At 38.7% G+C, this 26,741-nt stretch overlaps 2 protein-coding genes across 6 annotated transcripts in view; one reads left to right on the forward strand and one right to left on the reverse strand.

Moving 5' to 3' along the window:
* The window catches only part of LRRC72 (leucine rich repeat containing 72), a 41,531-nt gene extending 31,918 nt beyond the window's left edge, over nucleotides 1-9,613 (forward strand). For all 4 annotated transcript variants that reach the window (XM_004263475.1, XM_049714603.1, XM_049714601.1 and 1 more), the window contains 2 exons: nucleotides 8,370-8,397; nucleotides 9,384-9,613. In XM_004263475.1, coding sequence (XP_004263523.1) covers nucleotides 8,370-8,397; nucleotides 9,384-9,549 — 194 coding nt within the window. In that variant the 3' untranslated portion in view covers nucleotides 9,550-9,613. The remainder of the gene's footprint in view (nucleotides 1-8,369; nucleotides 8,398-9,383) is intronic.
* Nucleotides 9,614-16,894: 7,281 nt separating this feature from the next.
* The window catches only part of ANKMY2 (ankyrin repeat and MYND domain containing 2), a 35,448-nt gene continuing 25,601 nt past the window's right edge, over nucleotides 16,895-26,741 (reverse strand). For both annotated transcript variants that reach the window (XM_033399987.2, XM_033399991.2), the window contains 5 exons: nucleotides 26,184-26,398; nucleotides 25,255-25,390; nucleotides 21,024-21,152; nucleotides 19,858-19,987; nucleotides 16,895-18,116 (listed from right to left, as the gene is read on the reverse strand). In XM_033399987.2, coding sequence (XP_033255878.1) covers nucleotides 17,932-18,116; nucleotides 19,858-19,987; nucleotides 21,024-21,152; nucleotides 25,255-25,390; nucleotides 26,184-26,398 — 795 coding nt within the window. In that variant the 3' untranslated portion in view covers nucleotides 16,895-17,931. The remainder of the gene's footprint in view (nucleotides 18,117-19,857; nucleotides 19,988-21,023; nucleotides 21,153-25,254; nucleotides 25,391-26,183; nucleotides 26,399-26,741) is intronic.

Below are 26,741 nucleotides of genomic sequence, written 5' to 3' on the forward strand. Positions count from 1 at the left end.
AAGAGATTTCTGTGCATTAATTTTGTATCCTGCTACTTTACCAAATTCATTGATTAGCTCTCATAGTTTTCTGGTAGTATCTTTAGGATTCTCTATGTATAGTATCATGTCATCTGCAAACAGTGACAGCTTTACTTCTTTTCCAATTTGTATTCCTTTTATTTCTTTTTCTTTTCTGATTGTTGTGGCTAAAACTTCCAAAACTATGTTGAATAATAGTAGTGAGAATGGGCAACCTTGTCTTGTTCCTGATATTAGTGGAAATGGTTTCAGCTTTTCAGCATTGAGAATGATGTTGGCTGTGGGTTTGTCATATATGGCCTTTATTATGTTGAGGTAAGTTCCCTCTGTGCCTACTTTCTGGAGGGTTTTTATCATAAATGGGTGTTAAATTTTGTCAAAAGCTTTTTCTGCATCTACTGAGATGATCATATGGTTTTATTCTTTCAGTTTGTTAATATGGTGTATCACATTGATTGATTTGCATATATTGAACAATCCTTGCATTGCTGGGATAAACCCCACTTGATCATGGTGTATGATCCTTTTAATGTGCTGTTGGATTCTGTTCGCTAGTATTCTGTTGAGGATTTTTGCATCTATGTTCATCAGTGATATTGGTCTGTAGTTTTCTTTCTTTGTGACATCTTTGTCTGGTTTTGATATCGTGGTGATGGTGGTCTCGTAGAATGAGCTTGGGACTGTTCCTCCCTCTGCTATATTTTGGAAGAGTTTGAGAAGGATAGGTGTTAGCTCTTCTCTAAATGTTTGATAGAATTCGCCTGTGAAGCCATCTGGTCCTGGGCTTTTGTTTGCTGGAAGATTTTTAATCACAGTCTCAATTTCAGTGCTTGTGATTGGTCTGTCTATATTTTCCATTTCTTCCTCATTAAGTCTCAGAAGGTTGTGCTTTTCTAAGAATTTATCCATTCCTTCTAGGTTGTCCATTTTATTGGCATATAGTTGCTGTAGTAATCTCTCATGATTCTTTGTATATCTGCAGTGTCAGTTGTTACTTCTCCTTTTTCATTTCTAATTCTATTGAGTATTCTCCCTTTTTTTCTTGATGAGACTGGCCAATGGTTTATCAATTTTGTTTATCTTCTCAGGGAACCAGCTTTTGGTTTTATTGATCTTTGCTATTGTTTCCTTCATTTCTTTTTCATTTATTTCTGATCTGATCTTTATAATTTCTTTCTTTCTGCTAACTTTGGGTTTTTTTGTTCTTCTTTCTCTAATTGCTTTAGGTGTAAGGTTAGTTTGTTTATCTGAGATGTTTGTTTCTTGAGGTAGGATTGTATTGCTATAATCTTCTCTCTTAGAACTGCTTTTGTTGCAACCCATAGGTTTTGGGTTGTCATGTTTTCATTGTCATTTGTTCCTAGGTATTTTTTGATTTCCTCTTTGATTTCTACAGTGATCTCTTGGTTATTAAGTAGTGTATTGTTAGCCTCCATGTGTTTGTATTTTTTACAGATTTTTTCCTGTAATTGATATCTAGTCTCATAACGTTGTGGTCGGAAAAGATACTTGATAGGATTTCAATTTTTTTAAATTTACCAAGGCTTGATTTGTGACCCAAGACATGATCTATCCTGAAGAATGTTCCATGAGCACTTGAGAAGAAAATGTATTCTGTTGTTTATGGATGGAATGTCCTATAAATATCAGTTAAGTCCATCTTGTTTAGTGTATCATTTAACGTTTGTGTTTCCTTATTTATTTTCATTTTGGATGATCTGTCCATTGGTGAAAGTGGGGTGTTAAAGTCCCCTGCTATGATTGTTCTGTTACTGTCAATTTCCCCTTTTATGGCTGTTACCATTTGCCTTATGTACTGAGGTGCTCCTATGTTGGGTGCCTAAATATTTACAATTGTTGTATCTTCTTCTTGGATTGATCCCTTGATCATTATGTAGTGTCCTTCTTTGTTTCTTTTAATAGTCTTTATTTTACAGTCTATTTTGTCTGATATGAGAATTGCTACCCCAGCTTTCTTCTGATATCCATTTGCATGGATTATCTTTCTCCATCCCCTCACTTTCAGTCTGTATGTGTCCCTAACTCAGAAGTGGGTCTCTTGTAGACAGCATATATACGGGTCTTGGTTTTTATCCATTTAGCCAGTCTATGTCTTTTGGTTTGAGCATTTAATCCATTTATATTCAAGGTTCTTATTGATATGTATGTTCGTATTACCATTTTCTTAATAGTTTTGGTTTATTATTGTAGGTCTTTTCCTTCTCTTGTGTTTCCTGCCTAGAGAAGTTCCTTTAGAATTTGTTGTAAAGCTGGTTTGCTGGTACTGAGTTCTCTTAGCTTTCTCTTGTCTGTAAACATTTTAATTTCTGTGTCAAATCTGAATGAGATGCTTGCTGGGTAGGGTCATTTTGGTTGTAGGTTTTTCCCTTTCATCACTTTAAATATGTCCTGCCACTCCCTTCTGGCTTGCAGAGTTTTTGATGAAAGATCAGCTGTTAACGTTATGGGGATTCCCTTGTATGTTATTTGTTTTTCCCTGCAGCTTTTAATAATTTTTTCTTTGTGTTTACTTTTTCATAGTTTGATTAATATGTGTCTTGGTGTGTTTCTCCTTAGATTTATCCTGTATGGGACTCTCTGCACTTCCTGGACTTAATTAACTATTTCCTTTCCCATATTAGGGAAGTTTCCAAGTATAATCTCTTCAAATATTTTCTCAGTCCCTTTCTTTTTCTCTTCTTCTTCTCGGACCCCGATAGTTCAAATGTTGGTGCACTTAATGTTGTCCCAGAGGTCTCTGAGACTGTCCTCAATTCTTTTCATTCTTTTTTCTTTATTCTGCTCAGCAGTAGTTATTTCCACTATTTTATTTTCCAGGTCACTTATCTGTTCTTCTGCCTCAGTTATTCTGCTATTGATTCCTTCTAGAGAATTTAAAATTTCATTTATTGTTGTTCATCATTGTTTATTTGCTCTTTAGTTCTTCTAGGTCCTTGTTAAACGTTTCTTGTATTTTCTCCATTCTATTTCCAAGATTTGGGGTCATCTTTACTATCATTACTCTGAATTGTTTTTCAGGTAGACTGCCTATTTCCTGTTCATTTGTTAGGTCTGGTGGGTTTTTATCTTGCTCCTTCATCTGCTATGTGTTTTTCTGTCTTCTCATTTTGCTTAACTTACTGTGTTTGGGGTCTCCTTTTCGCAGCCTGCAGGTTTGTAGTTCCCATTGTTTTTGGTGTCTGCCCCCAGTGTCTAAGGTTGGTTCAGTGGGTTGTGTAGGCTTCCTGGTGGAGGGGACTAGTGCCTGTGTTCTGGTGGATGAGGCTGGATCTTGTCTTTCTGGTGGGCAGGACCATGTCCAGTGGTGTGTTTTGGTGTGTCTGTGACCTTATTATGATTTTAGGCAGCCTCTTTGCTAATGGGTGGGGTTGCGTTCCTTTCTTGCTGGTTGTTTGGCATAGGGTGTCCAGCAGTGTAGCTTGCTGGTTGTTGAGTGGAGCTGGGTCTTAGCGTTGAGATGAAGATCTCTGGGAGAGCTTTTGCCATTTGATATTCGTGGAGCTGGGAGGTCTCTGGTGGACCAATGTCCTGAACTCGTCTCTCCCACCTCAGAGGCACAGGCCTGACACCCAACTGGAGCACCAAGACCCTGTCAGCCATACGGCTCAGAAGGAAAGGGAGAAAAAAAAAAAAGGAAGAAAAAAAGTAATAATAAAATAAAGTTATTGAATAAAAAATAATTATTAAAAAAAAGAAAAAAAAAGAAAGAAGAGAGCAACCATACCAAAAAACAAATCCCCCAATGATAACAAGTGCTAAAAATTATACTAAAAAAAAAAAAATCCCAAAACGGACAGACAGAACCCTAGGACAAATGGTAAATGCAAAGCTATACAGACAAAATCACACACAGAAGCATACACATACACACTCACAAAAAGAAAGAAAGAAAATAATATATATATTGTTGCTCCCTAAGTCCACCACCTCAATTTTGGGACGATTTGTTGTCTACTCAGGTATTCCACAGATGCAGGGTACATCAAGTTGATTGTGGAGATTTAATCCGCTGCTCCTGAGGCTGCTGGGAGAAATTTCCCCTTCTCTTCTTTGTTCACACAGCACCTGGGGTTCAGCTTTCGATATGGCCCCGCCTCTGCGTGTAGGTTGCCTTAGGGCGTTTCTTCCCTCCCCAGACAGGACGGGGTTAAAGGAGCAGCTGCTTTGGGGACTCTGGGTCACTCAGGCCGGGGGGAAGGAGGGGTACGGATGGGGGGTGTGCCTGCAGCAGCAGAGGCCGGTGTGACGTTGCACCAGCCTGAGGTGCGCCGTGCGCTCTCCCGGGGAAGTTGTCCCTGGATCCCGGGACCCTGGCGGTGGCGGGCTGCATAGGCTCCCGGGAGGGGGGTGTGGAGAGTGACCTGTGCTTGCACACAGGCTTCTTAGTAGCTACAGCAGCAGCCTTACCGTCTCATGCCCGTCTCTGGTGTCCGGGCTCCTTTAAGCGGCTCTCTGAATCCCCTCCCCTCGCGCACCAGGAAACAAGGAGGCAAGAAAAAGTCTCTCGCCTCTTCGGCAGCTCCAGAGTCTTCCCGGACTCCCTGCCGGCTAGCTGTGGCGAACTAGCCCCTTCAGGCTGTGTTCACGCAGCCAAACCCAGTCCTCTCCCTGGGATCCGCCCTCCGAAGCCCGAGCCTCAGCTCCCAATCCCCGCCCGCCCCGGCAGGTGAGCAGACAAGCCTCTCGGGCTGGTGAGTGCCGGTCGCCACCGATCCTCTGTGCGGGAATCTCTTTGCTTTGCCCTCTGCACCCCTGTGGCTGCGCTCTCCTCCGCGGCTCCGAAGCGCCCCCCCACTCCGCCACCCGCCGTCTCCGCCCGCGAAGGGGCTTCCTAGTGTGTGGACACCTTTCCTCCTTCACAGCTCCCTCCCACTGGTGCAGGTCCGTCCCTATTCTTTTGTCTCTGTTTTTTCTTTTGCCCTACCCAGGTACGTGGGGAGTTTCTTGCCTTTTGGGAGGTCTAAGGTCTTCTGCCAGCGATGAGTAGGTGTTCTGTAGGAGCTGTTCCACATGTAGATGTATTTCTGCTGTATTTGTGGGGAGGAAGGTGATCTCCACGTCTTACTCTTCCGCCATCTTGAAGGTCTCTCAGCTGCTTTTTCAAACAAGAATCCAGTCAAGGTTCACGATTACATTTGGTTGTTGTGGCAGATTTCTCTTTTAAAATAGTCTTGGGCTTCCCTGGTGGCGCAGTGGTTGAGAGTCCGCCTGCCGATGCAGGGGACGCGGGCTCGTGCCCCGGTCCGGGAAGATCCCACATGCCGCGAAGCGGCTGGGCCCGTGAGCCATGGCCGCTGAGCCTGCGCATTCGGAGCCTGTGCTCCGCAATGGGAGAGGCCACAGCGGTGAGAGGCCCGCGTACCGCAAAAAAATAAATAAATAAAAATAAAATAGTCTTAAATTTTTTCCATGACTTTTTGTAGGGACCAGGCCAGTTACATTATGGAATGCCTCAATTTGTATGATTGTTTCCACAAAGTATAATTCAACGTGTCCCTTTATCCCCTATATGTCCTATAGAATAGAAGTAATGTCTGGAGGACACGTTTTGGATGCAGAAGGCTATAGCGTAGAGCAGTGGTTGTCGAAGTGTGGTCCCCAAATCAGCAGCAGCAGCATCACTTAGTAATTTGCTACAGATGCACATTCTTGCCCCAAACAACACCTACTGAATTAGAAACTCAGGGTGGACCCAGAAAGCTATGTTTTAACAAGCCTTTCAGGTGATTCTGATGCGTACTCCCACCAGAGAACAACCAATGTAGAGGCAAGAACGCAAGGTTTAGATCAGATTCTCCTGGATTTGAACACCAGCTCTGCTAGTAATTACAATTTTTATTTTGGACATGAATTTGCTTCACCTTTCTGTTTTTTAAAATGGGGGTAATATCTTCCTTTGGCTGTTAGGATGCTTAATATGCAAACCATTGCAACACCTGATCTGACACATATCAACTGCATGATAAGTTGGACTGTTCTCTTGGTCAGCCACTTCCTTGTTTTTTCTTTTAGTTCATGTAGAAGCTAATGCTCAAACTGAATGTTTACTGGATTAGTGGGGGTAAGCCATGCTGTGGTAGGAAAGGAATCTCGGGATAGAAAATCTCCACTCTTAAAAATAGCTAATACACCCAGTAACAAGCAATATATGGTAACTCCCATCTGTTTTTCAGGGCTAGAGAGTTTTTCAGGTGTGAGGAGGATAGCTGATTGCTACCTTTAGTGCTTTACATTTCTTTCATATCAAACCTCCAAAAACAAAATTAGGGAAGAAAGGATAGGGAGAGTATTTCATTGCATTTGAAATTTTTTCTTCTTAATTCACATTCTTAATTCATAGAAAGGCTGACTATAAGCCTCCCCCAAATTGGCAGCATGACCGTAATCAATCTCCTCATTTTCTACAAACCAAACATATATAATAAAATTAATAAAACTCACTATGTAAGTTTTTAAAACTTGTGCCTTATAGTTTTTATAGTTTCTATATTTGTTCTTACTGTGACATGCACATTTAGGACTCTAAATTCTTTTATTGGAAATAAACTATTCTTGAAAATGTTTATAAAGCAATTGTAACACCACATTTTGATTTTATTATTCTTAACCCTAAAATGAGAAAGAAATCAATTGTATTCCAAATAGATTGAGAAGCAAGGACAACTTGAAGTTTCTTCAAATTTCAGGAACAAAATTAAAAGACACAATTGGAAGAAATATTTGCAATACATACAATAGGAAAAGTTAATGCCCATTATCTCGAAGGACTCCTATAAATCAATTTGAAAACTAGTCACAAAAGATACGGACATTTATAGAAGGAAAAAAATGTGATGTCTAACAATCAGCCTCACTAGTGAGCAAGTAAGTGCAAATTAAAACAATGAGATACCATTTTCATCCTGCAGGTAGGCAAACACTGAAAAGGTTGGTGAAGTTGAGGGGAGAAAAGAGCACAACTCATACTCTTCCAAGAAAGTTGAACCAGGGTAAACTGGTTCAACTTTCTTGGAAGGTCATATGGCAGTATGACAGTATCCACCCGTATATAAAATGTGCAACACATTCAATACAGCAATTAAATTTGAAATCTGTCTCCTACAGAAGTATTTGCACACATGAACAAAAATATATGTGTAAAGTGCTAATTGAAACTTTTTGTAATAGAAAAACAGAAAATCTAAATGGTCACTCATAGAATGTTAGCTTATGGTACATCCATACAATATGAACAATTGGATTTAGAATCATTCCGTGGTATATTTTGAGTACAAAAAAATATGTTGTGGAGTAATATAATGCAGAATAATGACAAAATTAGAATTTCGTCAGCAAACAAATCTTTGTGTATATGTATGTGCGTGAGTGCACGTGCATACGCACATAGGGGGCTGGAAGCATACATACAAAACTCTTAACGGTGATACTTCTGATATAAGGAATTGGACAGGTCAAAGGGAGATTTCACTTTTTACTATTTTCTTGTTTATATTCATCAAAAGTAAAATGTGAGCTTTTTGTAATTAAAAATGTAGAAAGAATCTGGGGAGATGAAAAAAGACATGGGAGACTTGGGTTAGCCACTTGTGAAGGGAACGATGCCTTGAACCCCTCTCCTAAGGCAGAGGCTGTGTGCTCCCTGCTGCCTGTGAGTTGGCAAGAGCTCAGACTGTGGGCTTTGCTGGCCCAACAGGTGCTGGTACATTCCATCACTAGCCTGGCACTGGGCCTTCTGGAGAGGAATAAACAAAGTAATGACAGTCTCTAGAAGATACCATAAGAAATCCAAGCTTTGAGGACTAGCCTTTGAGCTCCAAAGCTAGGTAAGATGTAGATTCTTGTGATCTAGGATTTGTTTATTTTGTGTCTTTGAAGTTAATGCCAAGAATCCAAGAGGTTTAAACTGCCCTAAATATTTTTTCCTCATTTGGTCTATTAGTCCATTTACAGATGCATGTGCCTATCTGAAAAAAGAAAACGGATCCGTTTCCGCACATGAGACTGAGTATCTTAATTATAAAAATTTCCATTTGGATTCCGTTGGTAACTAAATTGATTGAGCATTTTGTTCTCAGAGTTTTGAGACGTGTATTGTATTAAAGAATTTGCCTTAAAACCTTAGACACACCTAAGGCACTATATCTGAAAGAAAATTTGAGTTTGAGGTTAGGTATCACGGCAATTTTGACCGATTGAACTATTTATCTAAATGATTGCTCAAAAACCAGAGAGCTATGCTCTAGACTTTTTCCTTTATAGCATTATTTCATTGTTTTAAAATGTTGACTAAACATTTGAAAAATACTAATTTAGAATTTTTCTTTTAGACTTTGCATTTGCGAATAATGTAGACAAGTAAGTGATTTTTAAACTTTACTTTTCTTACCAGATTATTTCATAATCGTGTTGATTCCCTAGATTATTCCCATTTCCCAAAATGGATTTTAATGGGTTAAAAAAATGACTAACTCTTCAATAGATCAGAAGAATTGCTGTCTTCCTGTGATATATGAGTTCAAACTATGTATTCATATTTGACATATTTAGATTTTTTAATATTATTATTATAACCTAAAATAAATGAAAATGTGGGGTGAGGTGGAGGGAGAAGTTAGACAAAAAAGTTAAAAAAGAAAAAGACAAAATCTTGAAAGTAAGCATAGAAAAAAAACCTTAAGAATTACCTGATATTGTAAATGAAGGTCTTTACTTCTTTGTTTACTGTTTCCCTAAATATGTTCAGTGAGAGCAATTATTAACATTTTATATTCACTGGAATTTACATTTTCAAAAGAAATAGTTCATAAACTATGAAAAACATTAAATTTATGAATATTGATGAATTTTAAAATCATCATTCTGTTTTAATATTGCACTTAGGAATTTTTTCTTTGGATTCAGTCTTGAAAAACAGTATCTCCAAGCACTTTTACAAAATATAGTATAATATAGAGTTATATAATAATTAACTATTATTAATAATAATTATAATTAAAAGTTATAATAACTTTTCAATAAAATGTACTTAAGATACTAATATGCATATGATATCTATATATATTTTTTAATCATTTCATTTAACCACTGATTTGAAATATGAATGCTTGAATATGTGAGACCTATTATAGCTGATCCCAAATATATTCACTCTATTTTTAAAATAAACAATATATACAATATAATATGGTGTTACTTGTCCTGAAAGTCATTTGTCAGTAGGGCCCAAAAGTTATTTGTCAGTGGTACTACACTACAGATAAACGAAAAGTATGGCACTGATTCACTTAAATTAAACATTGGTCTAACTGATTTTTTTTCTGACATAATTGCCATTTTTTCAGAACTATGTTTGATGACCCAGAAGATGCTGTTTTTGTAAGGTCCTTGAAGCGATCGGCAATGGCTATTACCTCTCTGAACTGGGACACAGTTCCAACACGAGAGGAAAAATACCTTGAAGAGAAAGACACAGAACCTGTCCAAATGCTCACAGTTACACTGAGATAATCCTTGGGGTTTCTAGAAATCCTAGTAGTTTTCAGTTATACATTAAACTTTTCTGTGATTAGCATATTATATATTTATTGTGGTATTATTTGAAACATTTGAATGTAAACAGAAACACCAAGGAAAAATAATTCCTACATTTTGTTTCTTTTGAAGTAAAACATGTATATAGAAATGTATACAAGTCATAAGTGTTTTGCTCAAAAAAATTTCCAAAAATGAACATGCTCATGTAACAGGCATCCTAGATCAAGAAACGGAACCTTACCAGCACTCTAAAAACCTCCTCATTCCTGTTACCAGTCCAATGACCTATTACTATCCACCCATCCTCCTGATTTCTAAACCATATATTTATTGTGTCTGTTTTTGAAAGGCATATAAATGGAATCATAGAAGTTGAATTATTTTTTTCTGGCTTCTTGTACTCAACATTATAAAATTGTAAAATTGACCATGTTGTTGCCAACAGCAATAATTCCGTTGTTTTCATTGCTATATAGTATTCCATTGTATGACTACACCATATTGTATGACTTTCACTCTCACATTTGGAGGCACATGCCAGTTCTGGGTGTGGGTTTATGATCTGTGGTTGGCCTACACCAAAGCACTCTGCTAGAGGGAAGGGAAAACAGAAAAGCTTTCAGCAGTTGCCTTGTGCTGAGACACAAAACCGGACATGTAAGGTAACCCAAAACGCATTGCTGATCTTCACCAGCTAAGCTAAAGCGCTAGATCTAAAGCTTATAAAAAGCAGAAGGGGGCTTCCCTGGTGGCGCAGTGGTTGAGAGTCCGCCTGCCGATGCAGGGGACACGGGTTCGTGCCCCAGTCCGGGAAGATCCCACATGCCGTGGAGCGGCTGGGCCCGTGAGCCATGGCCGCTGAGCCTGTGCGTCCAGAGCCTGTGCTCCGCAACGGGAGAGGCCACAACAGTGAGAGGCCCGTGTACCTCAAAAAAAAAAAAAAAAAAAGCAGAGGGACATTTCCCCTTATCTGTTGGTGCCTAGACACTATCACACTGTACCACAGACACACTGGAGAAGTGGGGCTGAAATCAAAAGAAGCAAGAGATGAAAACCCTAGAGGGAGTAGTGAACGGTCACTGAGAATCAGTGATCTCCTTCCCCCTGTGGGCACTTGTGATTCTGTGCACAGCCAGAATCTGCAAAGTCCGGTATGGTCCCTGGCAGAAGGTTGCAGCTGAGGAGAAGAAAAAGTTAGGTATTGATGTAGGTGAGTGGCTGATATTAAGGAAAAATGATGGTGTGTTGCTTCCAAGATTAGGTCATAGAAAGAATCAGTCTTCTCTTCCTCTCTCTCCTTATCACTTACTCTGCAGGAAGCCAGCTGCCACGTCATGAGGACACTCTCTCCTCTGGAGAGACCCATGTGGTGAGGAACTGAGGCCTACTTCCAGAAGCAAATAAGGAACTAAGTCTTCTGCCAACAACCAAGTGAGTTGCAAGCCATCCTCCAGACCCAGTTAACTACCTTTCAAGCAGATCTTCTAGATCCAGTTTAAGCCACAGATGACTGCAGCCCTGGCTGCAAGCTTCACAGCACCCTCCTGAGAAACCCCAAGCCAGAACCACCCCATTAAGCTGCTTCTATTTCTGGCTGCAGAAGCTGTATGAGATAATGCTTATTGATGCTTCAAGCTGATAAATTTTGGGGTAATTTACTACGTAGTAATAGATTAGTAATACAATAACCCAGCCTAATCCATGGTGCTAGAAGTGTTTGTTGTAAGCAAGGATGCCTTGTGAAGCCCCTGTCAAGCTGAGAGGTATCACAGTGAAGTCTTCAAGGGTCCTACGGAAGCAGAGAGCTAGTTACTGGTCAAATAGTAGTTTCTAGGCATGCTACTGCATTCTAGAACTGGGAGCCTGAATTGAACTCATCATGAACTGAGTACCATTAGACCCACCAAGCAATAATGTTGGGCAGGTAAAGCAACAATCCATTTCATGATGGAAATGGTATATGTTGGCTCAGATTTAAGGTGGCTCATAAACTGCATAAGCAGTATTAATTTTTAATTAGATTGCAGTAAATTGAGGATGCGATATTGTAATCTCCAGGTTAACCACTAAAAGAATAGAAAAAGAATGTGTAGTCTTATATTTTATTTTATAAATTTATTTATTTTATTTATTTATTTTTGGCTGAGTTGGGTCTTCGTTGCTGCGTGTGGGCTTCCTCTAGTTGTGGTGAGCAGGGGCTACTCTTTGTTGCGGTGCACGGGCTTCTCATTGCAGTGGCTTCTCTTGTTGCGGAGGATGGGCTCTAGGCGCGCGGGCTTCAGTAGTTGTGGCACACAGGCTTCAGTAGTTGTGGCACGCAGGCTCAGTAGTTGTGGCTCACGGGCTTGGTTGCTCCGCGGCATGTGGGATCTTCCTGAACGAGGATCAAAACCGTGTCCCCTGCATTGGCAGGCGGATTCTCAACCACTGTGCCACCAGGGAAGCCCTGATATTTTATTTTTAATCCCACAATTACTGAAAAGGATGAACAATTTATTCCAATTACAAAAATATGGCTAACAAATTTTACTTAATCTCCTTTTTAGAGAACTAATGGAAATATATCTCATTTGTACAAAGAAAAAGATTTGCTTTAAAATGCGCTCCTCAATACTAGGCACTTTTTGTTCAAGAAAGAAGGGCTACTAGTGGTCATGATTGGAAAACATTATATTAAATACCATTTGCAGAAGAGCACAAAACAGAAGACATGGTCCTTACTTAAGTAATCTAAAACTCTACCAAAATTGAACACACAATTGAGAGGGTGTTTTTAATTAAGTTCTTAGTTTTAAACAACAAAGACCCATTCAGATGGGCTCAAGAGAAAGCACATTTATTTCAGGATCCATCAGATGATCTTATAGCTAAGAAACAGAAAACACTGATACATAGATTTGTGGAGGGTTGTGGTTTCAAGCTGAGGCTCTGGAATCAGACACATCTAGCTTAGCTCTTCCACTTACCAGTTATGTTACTTGGACAAGTTAGTTAATCTCTAGGCTTTGATTTCCTCTTATTTAAAATAATAATAATAGTTACTTCATAGAGTCTCAAGGATTAAGTTAGATCATGTATGTAACAGGTAGAGTGGCTTTCTCAAAGAAAGTGCTCAATACATGTCGGCTGTTAGAGTTGACCCTTGAACAACTTGGGTTTGAACTACTCGGGTCCACTCATATGCAGATTTTTAAAAATAAATATGTAGCACAGTACTACACGCTCCACAGCTGGTTGAATCCACAGATGTGAAACTGACAATATGGAGGACTGATTGGGAAGTTATACTTGGATATCGAGGAGAGTGGGCACCCCTAACCTCTGTGTTGTTAAATAGCAGTTGTGCCCCTTAGGAACTATACCTACCATCATAGACTGAATGTTTGTGTCCCCTCAAAATTTTTACATTGAAATCTAATTCCCAATGTAATAGTACTTGGAGGTAAGGTCTTGGGGAGGTAATCAGGTCATAAGGGTGGAGTCTCATGAATGGGATTAGCATGCTTCTAAGAGGCCAGAGAGCTAGCCTGCCTTTTCTGACATATGAGGACACAGCAAGGTGGCCCTCTGTAAACCAGGAACAGGACACTCACCAAGAACTTGACCATGCTGGTACCCAGATCTCAAACTTCCAGCCTCCAGAACTGTGAGAAATAAATGTTTCCTGTTTCAACCACCCTAATCTATGGTAATTTGTTTTAGCAGCTCAAACTAGGGCACCTAGTCTGTTAGGGTTCTTCAGAGGAACAGAATCAATTGGGTGCATGCATATATAGAGAGAGCAAGTTATTTTAAGGAATTGCCGCATGGCATCGTGGAGGCTGGCAAGTCCAAAATTTGTAGGGCAGGCTGGTGTAGACTTGAAATTTAGGTATGATGTGATATTTCAGTTTTTTTTTTTTTTTTTTTTTTTTTGCGGTACGCGGGCCTCTCACTGTTGCGGCCTCTCCCGTCACGGAGCACAGGCTCCGGACGCGCAGGCCCAGCAGCCATGGCTCAGGGGCCTAGCCGCTCCGCAGCATGTGGGATCTTCCCGGACCGCAGCATGAACCCGTGTCCCCTGCATCGGCAGGCGGACTCTCAACCACTGTGCCACCAGGGAAGCCCGATGTTTCAGTTTTGAGTCCCAAATCCACAGAGCAGGCATTTGTCTGCTGTAGCTTATTTTTGTCTGTAGTTGTTGGTGTTTCCATGTTGCTGGCTTCTTCCACCTCAAATCTGCTATATATGAGGCAAAAAAAAAGCCCAGAGAAAAAAACAAAGGGTCATTGCCTGGATCCTGCGGGGCCTAGCCAATCTGCCCTCTTCTGATTGTTTTATATATAATGTTTAGGGTTTTTAGTTTTACTTAGTACAAGGAATAAGGAAAAGTATGTCTACTCCATCTTCCCAGAAGCAGAAGTGTTCAGATTTTTTTTTAAAATATAGTTGAATTTGTTTCCTTTTGTGGCTTCTGAGTTTAGTGTCACATTTAGGAAGACCTTCTTCATGCCAAAGTCATTAAGAATTTTTTCATGGTTTCTTCTGGAATTGATAATTTTTTTCACATTTAAATCTTATCCATTTGGAATCATCTTGCGATTAAGTAGTTTTATGTGAGTTTATGAACTATCTAGCTACATTGCCCTGAATTGATCAATTACATAGCTACCTGATTTATTCTAGACAAATTAAGATCACCATTTAAAAAGATGCCTTTATTGATTTATAAAACTAGAACTTAGTCCTTAAAGGCCATAGAAACTAGGCTAAGAGCCACCTTTTGGCGGGGGTGGGGGCAGAATCTCCTGTTTATCTGCTAAAGTAATTATTATGAGAAGAAATTTTCTTTTTCTGAAATTAAGATCTTGCTTTTCATCTATGCAAATGATGCTGTAATATCATCTTAATTTACATAAGCATGCATTAATCTCTATACAATTTCAAGCAAATACGAGGTTTTCCAAAATAAACATCAGTAAAGAGGTGCAGAAACACCTTGTACTGAGCTTCTTTTCCAACCAAAATAACTATAATCTAATCCAAAACTTGATGTGCCTTTGTACTTTTTCTAAGAGCATATAAATCTCAAAAATTTTAATTTATGTGCCTTCATTTTCCTTTGTTATATTTACGTATATTTAACTTTTGAAATTTGATCCCATTTGTTTTCTAGTTGTCACAAGATGTATTACTGATTCTTTGTTTCTGATTTATAGAAAGCCAGATGAGAAATTTGCTCATTTAACCAAACCCCATAAACCCAGTGCAGAGCCCAGTGGATTCAACATTTTCCCCTCCTTTTATCCCTCTCTTGTCTGTGTCTGCTCAGTGGCTACATTCTCTCAGGTACCTCTACATGTCAGCTCTAGCAGCTCTGGAACTGAATCCCTGTAATTTATAATTGTCCCAAGGGAGAAACAAACAAACAAACATCCTCCCTCTTTGGCTTCAGGAATGTAAAATTTCTGAAAAGTATCCTTATTGGCCTAGTTGTAAACCATGAGAACTGGAAGACATCTACCTCCCGCTCAAGAAGGGGACTGATTTGCTTCAGAAGCAGGGGAGATGATCCTAAGATAAAAACACTGCAAGAACATCTACTTTAAGAATTTCTATTAAGTTTAATATCCAATAATATTAAAACTCAAGTAAACTCATATACGTCATGATGACTAAAATCACTCATCTTTTTAAGAGCCTAGGGATTACCTACCACATCCTGTAAAATAATGGCTTGTCTTCAGAGCTCTATTATTATCTTACATCTGCAGAGAAACTACAGTGATGGTAACATATTAAGAGTGTACAATGTTGTAGTCAAAACTGCAGACCTTGTTGAGTTCCAGTTCTGTATTTTTGGATACATTAGTAGACCTCTTTAGACTTTAGCCTCCTTATCTGTGTTATGGGGATAAAAATAAAGTCTACTTCATGGGATTGTTGTGAATATTAAACAAGATAACTTCAGGGATACAGTAACTTTCAGTGGTAGCTATTATTACCACCTATTGGATCAAAAAGCAGAATCCAATTTCCTAATAAACCCACTGGCTAATTTAATATTCTATTACATCTGCTCTAAGTATAAGACATATTGGAATAGTAAGGCTATTCTTATCCTTTAGGTCTATTTTTGTTTAAGAAGTTTCTTGATGGCATATTGAAAAACAAAACAAAAAAACGGGTAACACCTGTTTTGATGGTGTTATAATGGAAACATCTATTTTTGGTTATTTATGACAAAGGAAGGGAGTATAATGAGAACCAACCTCATTTCTCTTAAACTCCATCTTCTGACCACCCCCTTTTTTTTTTTTTTTTTTAATGGTATGCGGGCCTCTCACTGTTGTGGCCTCTTGCGGAGCACAGGCTCCAGGCACGCAGGCTCAGCGGCCATGGCTCACGGGCCCAGCCGCTCCACGGCATGTGGGGTCTTCCCGGACCGGGGCACGAACCCGTATCCCCTGCATCGGCAGGCGGACTCTCAAACACTACGCCACCAGGGAAGCCCAACCACCCCTTTCTTGAAATACATCCATGGAAATTTTGATATTGACATGGCTTATATCTAAAGTTCCCTTTGTCCAATTGGAAAGTTACTATTAATGCCAGTTGTAGCTTTGTTAGAGTTCTGATTCATATTAGCATTCATTTCAATGAAGGGAAAATTACCTCTACGTTGCCTCATCTCTTGACTTTCCTATTCCCTTCTGCTGTTTCATAACCTTCCATGCTATCCAAAGACAGGGACCATGATGATACCACACACCCAGAAAATAATTAGAATCAGGGAACTCAGGTTAAAAAACATACTTGTGGAAGAGGAAGGCCTGGGAGGACTATTTTTCTGGTCAAAGATAAATGTTTATCAGTGTGTAGATTGAGGTACCTTGATGAGTGAAAGGAGGCTCATCATGATTGACAGGTTCAGGTAAAATCTGCCTGTAGAATTCCTACCCACTTAACTGTGATTTACTCACATGAAGTCTTCCTAGAGCAGCATGGTACAGGGTGTGCAGAAGATGTATGTGTTGGCACTGGGAGAAAAGTAACTGAGTGTAAGGAAGAGGAAAAGCAGCAAGACAGAAAAATCTAATCAGTGAAGTGAGGCGAGAATTCTAGTCATTTTGATTTGCAATTGTGAATATTAAAATAATTATACTGTGTTCTCCAGTATTTGCTAAGTTTCCTAAAATGTTTTAAGTTCTCTAGTATTTCTTTAATATTTGCCACCCTCGACAGCAAAACACTATGAAACAAGATGTGAGGTGGCGATATCAGTAGGCACAATTTATTTTACAAATCAACACAAGAAACTTTGAAACACAGCACTATCTTCAGATCTCAGACTCTAGCTTTATTTAAATACTCAGACACTAAAAACTGATGCCAAGACAGTCTATAAGTGACAGTTACAAATCAGTTTGTGGACAGGAAGAGCCATATGAAAAGCTTACAGGAAGGTAAAAGCCTTTCTAGTGGAAAATGGCACATGAGTTAGTTTTATAATTGTGGACACAGTATGTTTAGCCTTTGTTTAATTGACAGTTCCGTCAGATATCTTTTTAAATGCACATGCTGAGATAACTGTGGCTATGCCTTAGTTCCTCCTGGGGGATTTGACATTTCTGAAGGTACAAAGACTGTAGATAAAACACCACTGCAGGAACTATATAAAGTTCAGGCTGCTCAGGATAAATTGTGTAGAAAAACTACAATTAGGTGAACTATGGCAAAGATCCTTTAACATGTAGCTTTTCTTCATTTCATTGCATCTGTTTTTTTTTACCATCTTTATTGGAGTATAATTGCAATGATGTGTTAGTTTCTGCTTTATAACAAAGTGAATCAGCTCTACATATACATATATCCCCATATCTTCATTGCACCTTAATAAGTAGAACTTCACTATTGTAAATGCTATTTATATGCATTTTATTTACATATAAGTTATGATTCTTTTAACTACCCATCTCTATGGCTATAAAATTTTTCTTTCCTGAAAATCTCCTCTCTCCTACAACTGTTCTGCTTGCCTCTGTGTTCCCTAAAACCTATATTTCTTCTTTAAAAGGCGATTTATTTTCCTTTGAGAACAACTGCTGGGAAGCCTGCCTCAGAAAGGGAATAGAAATGTTTCTCCTACATTTTGAAAAAAAATTTTTCTCCCTAGGAATATGTGACCAATTATTGAACAGAATCAGTAGGAAATTAGGACTTGGTAGACAGAGCTTTGCTGGAGAGCACGTATTCTGTGAAATGTGGAATCCTGCCACAGTGCCATGCAGGTGTGGAGGCAAGGAGGACAGTCTCGTGAGTTTTCCAGCTGCCCGCCAGGGTGAGGACTGTCCACGCTGGCACCTGCTCCGGCTCTTACTCCTCGGACTGCTGTGGACCTGCAGGAGCATCCTGTAAGCATTCCAGCCCAGCACCACTCTGAAGAGATTCTCTCTCCCCTTCCACAGAATCCTTAGGATTGCAGTCCTCCTGGGAGATTCCTGTTTCAGCCTCTGGCTGCTCTTCATTAACACAGTTAGAATTGACATTAAGTTTGCCATCTGATAAAAAGAAAAAAAGTGAGTCATTTTGTTCCTACCATGTGCTGGACACTCTTCTAAGTACTTTACGTGTATTCAATCATTTAATCCTCATAACAACCATGAGGCCAAGTATCATCTCTATTATCATTTTTTACAAATGGAGAAACTGAGAAGAGAGGGGTTTGTTAACTTGCTCATAGTTGCACCGCTAGGAGAAGAACAGAACTGGCATTTGAACTCAGGCCTTGAAATCAGGATTGCTGACTGGCAAAATCCACATTCGAATACAGTTCTGCCATGAGTTAGCTTGACGTGCTTGGTTAGGTAACTGCCTGTACAAGGCTGTTTCCTTATCCATAAAGTGGTGCATAATAAAGCCTATCCTACATCTGTGGAGAATAAAGGTGTAGAATGGTGTGTGATACGGGCTGATGTCTAACAGCCAGGAGTTCCCATTCTACTGTCTGTCCTCCCATATAGCTTCTCTAGTACCTGTTAACATAAAGGATATACAAGTTTGGTTCAGAAAACGGGAGAACGCACGGCAGTCAGAAAGCCTGACTATTCTCTTAACAATTTATTTCTAAAAATTTAATTTTGTATGAATTCAGCTTTGTACCAATCATCCGTTCCCACTAGTAGTGTTTCTCCACCAGGTGGTAAAGTGGACACAGTCCCTTGAGGGGTGGAGATGGACGTGCTTAGTGTTAGAATCACCTGGGCAGTGCTTTCAAACTATCACTCCCCAGAATGTGCTATATATCCTCTGGGTAGTGTGGGCGGTTCTCTTCTCCAATATATGAATCATTGCTCAAACAACTCACTGTTCCTGATGAAAATGAGTCATATACTTCAGGAGGGAGGGAGAGGAAAAATAATATGGAACTCACTGCCCTCACACTTGTAGAAATTTAATTTGTTCAAGTTAATTTGTAATTTATAGATTTACTCTGTAATTTCACCTGAAGTTTCATAGTTAAGAAATTTAAAGGCTTCCGACCTTAAAATTTTTGGGTAGCCATTAGGGGAAATTTAATTATTTTCGTATTCAAAGACCTTAAAATCCTTTGTGAGCAAAATATAAGTAACAACTCGTTAAGAGTGCATGGTTCCAGGGCAGTCTCATGAGTCATAACGTAGAATGTGGAATAAACGATATTCCTCAGAATCTTTTTTTTAAATTTAATCTAATTTATTTATTTTTGGCTGCATTGGGTCGTTGTTGCTGTGTGCGGGCTTTCTCTAGTTGTGGTGAGTGGGGGCTACTCTTCGTTGCAGTGTGCGGGCTTCTCATTGCAGTGCCTTCTCTTGTTGTGGAGCACAGGCTCTAGGCGCGCGGGCTCAGTAGTTGTGGCACACGGGCTCAGTAGTAGTGGCTCGTGGGCTCTAGAGCACAGGCTCAGTAGTTGTGGCCCACGGGCTTAGTTGCTCCGCGGCGTGTGGGATCTTCCCAGACCAGGGTACGAACCTGTGTCCCCTGCACTGGCAGGCAGATTCCTAACCACTGCGCCACCAGGGAAGTCCCATCCTCAGAATTTTATGTCTTTCATTTTCTAGTGATAGCTAGGCTGACTACAGTCTTGTACATTATCCCAGGGACTCAAAACAGGGATGCATTTAAGCGTGATCCTTATGTTGGTTAACCCCAAGCTTCCTTGGTGCCCTGAGAAGACTCGGTTCCTGTGTGTCCTGTGTTAGTATCATTGATTCTTCCTTTCCCCACTGACCAACAGTATGATCTTGCTTTTTATACACTTACTATTGTCCTCTTCACTCTTTTCTTTGGCAGCCTCCAACTGTTGCTTCTCATAAATGTCCTTGAGACTCTTACAGATTTTCTTGTGTGCAAACCAATGTGTTTTCTGGCAGGTTTGATCGCAATATATTACCTGAAGGCAATTGTACGTTTATTTTCAAGAGGTGTAATCGCATAATTTTTCAATTATGACATTCAACCAAGTACTGTGCTGTAAAAATGTTAACTTTTCTATGCTTTATTTTAAATGACCTCCTGCTGGTCCAAGGAGGATGAGAAACACATGGAACACAAGTGCCCCAGCCAACCCCAGACATGAGAGAAAAAATAAATGATTGTTGTTTTAAGTAAAATATTTTAGAGTGTTTTTACATGTGGCAGTAGTTAATCAATATAGATGATCACATTTAATTCTCACAACTCTAGCCCGATTTCACACATAAGGAAACTGAGGCTCAGAGAAGTTAAGTAATTAAAGGAAATGAAACTGGAGAAGTAGGTTATAGCAGAATATGATAGGTTACAGAAGAATATGCTGAAGAATTTCAACCTTAAAAAACAAGAGGAAATTAACATAATCTATAGGGTAAAGTGAATGTATAGACGCATGCATGTGGGTGACATTTGTATGTGAGAAGAACCCATTCAGATATGCCCTTTATAAAGATAATTCTGACAGAAGTGGGTAGTCATCCAGAAAGCTTAAAGATTCGTGACAGTCAGAAGGGAGTTGTAGTTTTACAAGGAAGAGCTGATGAAGAGATTGTAGTTAAAGTCAACATCAGAAGATTTAAGACTGCATATTTAGAACTGTTCCATTGTAGGTTCTCATATCTGCACCAGTCTCAGTCCCCTATGGATAATTTTTCTCTTGTTTTCTCATATTGATTCATTCATTCATATTCTTTCCTTTTTGGGGGTAGTCAGCATAGAAGTTGGGCAGCCTGGGAGTTTGACAGAACATAGAGAGGGCACAGAACTACATTTATCCTGTAGTTCTCTTCCAAAATTATTTTAAAATATTAGATGCAATACTTTATATCTAATGGATTAGAATTTATTAGAAAACAGACATCAACTATTATATTTACAGAATATTAAAACTCAATTATCAATTTGGATGAAATCTAAACCAGATGTCAATGAACTGAAAAGAACTTCATTCTTACCATTTTGCACACTGAGCATCTTTTACTTGCTCCTTTTTCTCCACAGGTGGTGCAAAATTCAACATCCACGAAACCCACCTGACCAGTGATGGCTTGGGTAAGTACAGAGAATGCAGTGGGATCAGAACCCTACAGTGGGTTAGAAGAGGAGGAAAAAAACCTCTGAAATCACCATTGAAAGACTACAGAGAAGACATGTCAAGAACAAGAGACAAAATTATTAAGGCGAGAGACTGCACAGACTATGACAAAATGATAGATGCCTTTCTGAGTACACCTTTTTCTATACAAAGTACATGGCAGGTAAGTCATGGATCCAAATATTCAGAGAGAAAAAAACTGGCCTTATTCTAGAATAAAAGTATTTTTTCAATTAGGATTATTCAGTAAGCACACAAAGATTTCAGATATATGACAATGAGCTCAGAGTGGAATTTCCTTCTGAGAATTAAGACAATATACATATTTTGAGGGACAATTTATAGGGCACATCACAAATGTTTATCTTAATTCTTAAAAGTTTAGTGCAATTTAAGTGTTTTAAAGACTTTAAACTATTTACTTGATGCTGGTCTGCAATTCTAATAGTTAAAAATTATCACCTTTATTACTGAAATGTTCCAAACTCTTAAAATTAAAAAGACATAGATGTGATTGCATTAGGGTATTAAGAAAAACCAAAAAATATGAAAATTATCATATGGCTACTGAAAATCAGAATGGCTTGCTAAAGAGGAGTTATGAAATTTTTTTACATGGGAAATTATAAGGGCAAATATTTATCTGCCTGGGATAATGCTACTAAGACCTATTTGAATGTTTATCAGCCTAGCATAATACTATTAAGACCTATTTAGAGCAATTACAGGGTATCGAGCTGTCTTACCTACTCAAAACAGTTCTTGTTTCTGAGTTTTTCCAATTTGCTTCTTTATTCCCAACTAAATTTTTGCCAATTTTCATAATTTAAATTTTCATTTGCCTTTTCTTCCTAAGTTTATTTGTTTTAATATTACCTTATCAATTGTACACAACAGAGCTTTACAAATACCACCTTGGAACATTGTTTTACACTGTACTCATTTTGAAAACCGCCTTACTCCTCCTGAAAACAAATGATGACTGAGTTTCCTTTCACATTCAAGGGCTGAGAATTCTCTTTTGGAATGAAGATAGTGTAACAGTGAGAAAAAAATAGTGAAATAAAACCTCAGATACTAGATATAAGTTAATAATTTCATAAGGAATGAATGTCTATGGCAGTTGTGCTCAGAAGAGAACTTGTTAAAAATTCAGATTGATCTATACTTTCTAAATTAGAATCTCTAAGGATGTGGTCCATGTACCTGCATTATTACAGGTAATTCTGAAACATACTAAAAGTTTGAGAATTACTGGTACTTAAATGTTACAATGAACACTTATTAATCTATAAAATTATTCTGCCTTAAAAGTAGAGTATTTGATCAGACAACAGTCTGGCCCACAGAGTATGATATAGTCAACAGATTTTACAACAATTACTTTTTTTTTTTTTTTTTTTTGTAAAAGTGACTGAGACATGTTCAAAATCTCCCCCACAACAGGACTTTTGTGGGAGTCAGAAAGCAATGACATTCTCACAGATGTAACTGGAGGTAAAACTAAAGGATTTTTTGCTAGAAGTATGGCTGTTAATGTGAACTATTGCTTCAGAAAAAAATTGACGGTACAGTAGAGTAACCACATGAAATCTTTCTTGTCACAGTTGAATGACAAGAATTCTTTCTTGCTGTGCAAAATCTTGTCATCTACTTTGTTAAATAAGAATCTGTTTAGGCACCAGAGCTCCACCTATAGAAGATATGCAGCCTAAAAACGAACAGGATGCTTTATTCAATGTATCCTATAAAATCAGAGACATTAGCTAGCCTTCCAGATGTTAAAATACACACTGTCAATTGAGAAAGCAAAATATCTTTAACAGTTATCATCTGTTACAATGCTGGAGCAGCATTTCTTAAGTGTAGCCATGCCTCACACTTCCTGCTGAATTCTGTCACAGGTGGAAGCCAGAGTTCCACAGTAGGCGGAGGGAATCAAAACCCCTCCATGAGGGCCCAGGCATCAGCACTGTCAGAAAGGACCATAGGGGACCCTCGTGGCAGCCAGCCATGAGAACCACCATGGCACGGGACAAGCTTAACACTGCTTCAGAGGCTTTTGAACTTGCAGGATACCGGAAGCCATTAGGCAGTAAACAGTGGCTATCTGGGACACTCACAACCACAAGCATTGCAGATAAATAAAGTTCTCCGGAGAGCAGAATATGTAACTCTTAAAGAACAAAAATGTTTAAAGAGAGAAATTTTTCTAAATTGCATTAAATAAATACTATCTTTTTACTGATGGCTCAGATCACTAGGATAAATATCAATCACACACCATACACTCTAACTACATTATTTTATGATACAGGGTTAAAATGGATTGTTGAGCCTTACACTAACCTGCTTTGACTTTTTAAAAAATACTCCAGGCTGCTATTTTTAGTTTTTCTGTTTTCTCCCTTGAAGGTACAATGTCAGCTACACTTGTTAGTGCTGGAAATATCCCACAGCAGCCACTATTAATTGCTTCTCTGATAGCCATTCCCCCAACTCCTTACTAACAGAAACATAATTTAGTCAGAGCAGCAGTGTTTAGACCAGCCAAAAGCATTTCCCCAGAATACCCATTTCTCCAAAATACTCACTTCCACCTGTGCCACTAAGAGCACAGGTCAGCATGCGTTTCAGGGAGCTTATGTTTTCCAGCTACAGACCGATCTCCTTTGCTTGTCTGCCTAGGATAGGAATGTGAGCTTGGAGGAAGAGCATGAGAAGCCTTGCAACTCTGAGGTCATAAGCATGTGTATGATAATCTGTATGGCTAAAGAATATCGGGTGGAAAAATAGGAAAGTGTTTGGGTCCTCAGTCCATTTCTGAGCTACTGTGCCCGATCTGGTCTGCCTACCTTTGGGCTTCTGAGTATATAAGAATAAATAAACCCTTATCTATTTAATTCACAGTTGGCTGGAGTTTGATATGCACAGCCAAAACACATTCATAATTGATACACCACCCTCATAATTTGCTAACTTGAATCTTCCAAAAGCTTAAACACCAAATAGCCAAGCATATTAAAGAGCAAGGGGAAAGAATCTCGATGTGGAATCATGGAGAGCTCTCAGGAATAAATCAGTGCATGAACTTCATGAGATCATCTTGTCTGCTTAGGTCTTTCTTCTTCCATGGTTCTGAGTCGGTTAAGTCAATGTATAAAGGAACACCTGGAACCCATTTTTAGTCCTGATTTTTCAGACTGAGAATGATATAACAGCCTAGAGAAGGCAGAGAAGAACCAACATTGCCAGATGGAGGGAGGAAACCAGGGATGGGAATAGTGTCAGGATCAGTTTCTTGCCTAATAGACAAAGGCTGATAAAGGATTTGATTGAAATGTGTAAAAGCATAACTGGTGTAGATAAGGTAAACTGAAACCTATTCAAAATAGGGAAGGCAGGGAGTGTCTTTCATACTACTTAAATAAATATATGACAAAAGGGCAGTAAATAATTTAAAGAATAGATAATAAAGTTAAAATTTACTTCCCATAACTGGCAAGTATAAATAGATTTTTTTTAACGTATGGAAAATTTATAAAATCAGAGGCATTAAAGTAGAACATAAGAAGCTGGGACGTCCTTTGAGATTGTTTAGCAGGACACACAATGAGCCTTCTCATGACTTATCCCCTCACACCCCCTGACAGGAAACCATCAACGCAGACATTCAATTCCTACTTTCATCTAGTACGGGATTTTGTACTGGTTTTTCACACACTACACCTGAACAAGTGTGGATCTGTATTACATAGTGGATGTGTACCCACTGTTAAGGTTTCACAGAGGCATTAAAAATGTAAGTATCCACTGTAACAATCTATATTCTGACATAAGGATATACTGTTTATTAAACCATGAACCATATAAATGGAAGAAGAGGATTGAGAGAGGGGAAATGGATAAACAGAAACAGTGTTAACAGGCAAACCTATCTCCATGTTTGCTTCTGAAGTTTTTCTAAAATAATAAAGAATTAAGTCTTTATTAAATAAATAAATAATGCTAAAGAGAACATGACTTTAATTGTACAAAATATGGTGATTAGGTCTTACTGATAGAGTTAATTTAGTTGCGAAGAGCCTTACAATTTCAACAGGAGCAATGCTTCGCACCAGCTGCTGGAGGAGTGTAGCTTCACAGTAAGGAAATTTTCTGATACTTTCTCTAATGATCTTTTCTTGATATATTGGAAAGCCATCAGAAGGTCGGCCTTTTAACAAGCTGAAAGATATTTTTTAAAAAGTAACTAGAGTTACTTTTTAAAGGAGTTGAATTACTAAGCATTTCCTCCCAGCTGAACCCATGAACTTTGAGTAGTTTCTTCTTTGCTGCATAAGATTTTCATTGGGTCTTCACATCATGAGGATAGACTCAATTCAGATTGCTGCTCTACCTGCGCATTAGGCTAGGCCTTATCAGGTTTAGGGGCTTAGAGATGTATTTATAAAAGTAACCCCTGACATAAAACATACTAAACACTGTTATCAGATTAGCTAGTTACTTATTACCATGTCAGTTATTTGTACAAAGAATGAAAACTCTCATTGAGTCACACCCTTCTGACTTAGTTCTCTTTTCTTAGTAAAACTATCGGAGAATTTGACCCCCAGGGGTCAGAGAACAAGGGTAACACACAGCTCTCCTGGGTACAGAAACAGAGATACATTGAGCGCCACTGTGAATCCAGAGCAGCAATTATGGCATAAGCACTCCTATCCTCAAATTTGGACTTGGGCTGCTTTCTAGCTGTATGATTTTACACATGATATTTAACATCTCCAAACTTCAGATTTCTCACCTATAACTGGTGATAACAAAAGCACTGTTGTAAAGAGTATAGAATGGAATAATCAATTTAGTTATGAGTGCCCCTTGTTTCTTACAGATGAAATGTGATCTCAACATTAACATCTGCTGCTAAAATGTTTAATTTTTAAATCCATAATGAGATCTCATATAATGGAACATTATCCATTTGAGTGTACTTTATACATGACATGGGAAAAAACAGTACCTTTTGATCAGAGTGTCCAGTTTATTCTCTCCGTCTTTTAAGAAGTTAATACATTTCTGAAAGATACAGCTGATGTAATGCATTTTCATAGCCAGTACTTCATTCATGTCTCTTTGCTTCATACATTTCTCACAAATCAAATCCATCACCTTGTAGCATTTATTCAGAGCTGCTTCTTCTGCCAGCAGAGGATTCTCATTTATAAGCATCACAATCTAGAAGAAATCCCAGTGAGCTTAGAAATTCATTGAGAAATTTTCCATGTGCAAATTAGGTAGTCAGTTTTGATTACCAAATAAAGTCTTTCTTATGGTCACGTATTTACTGTGTTAATTTAAATGAGAATGCAAATTGCCACTGATCAAGTTGTAAAACTAATACAGAAGGACCCTGACATTATGGAATCTCTTGAATTCTGTGTATCAGTTATCGAGTGATTTGCCATCCAGCTAAACTAGGGTGTTAGTTGGCCAGTAGGAATCATGGTTTCACTATCTCTGTTAAAAGCACTTTCACTAAAGATAAGCATGGCATATTTGTACACCTTTTATATATAGA

This window comes from Orcinus orca, chromosome 9 (assembly GCF_937001465.1).
Source record: "Orcinus orca chromosome 9, mOrcOrc1.1, whole genome shotgun sequence".
In the NCBI taxonomy this organism is placed as follows: Eukaryota; Metazoa; Chordata; class Mammalia; order Artiodactyla; family Delphinidae; genus Orcinus; species Orcinus orca.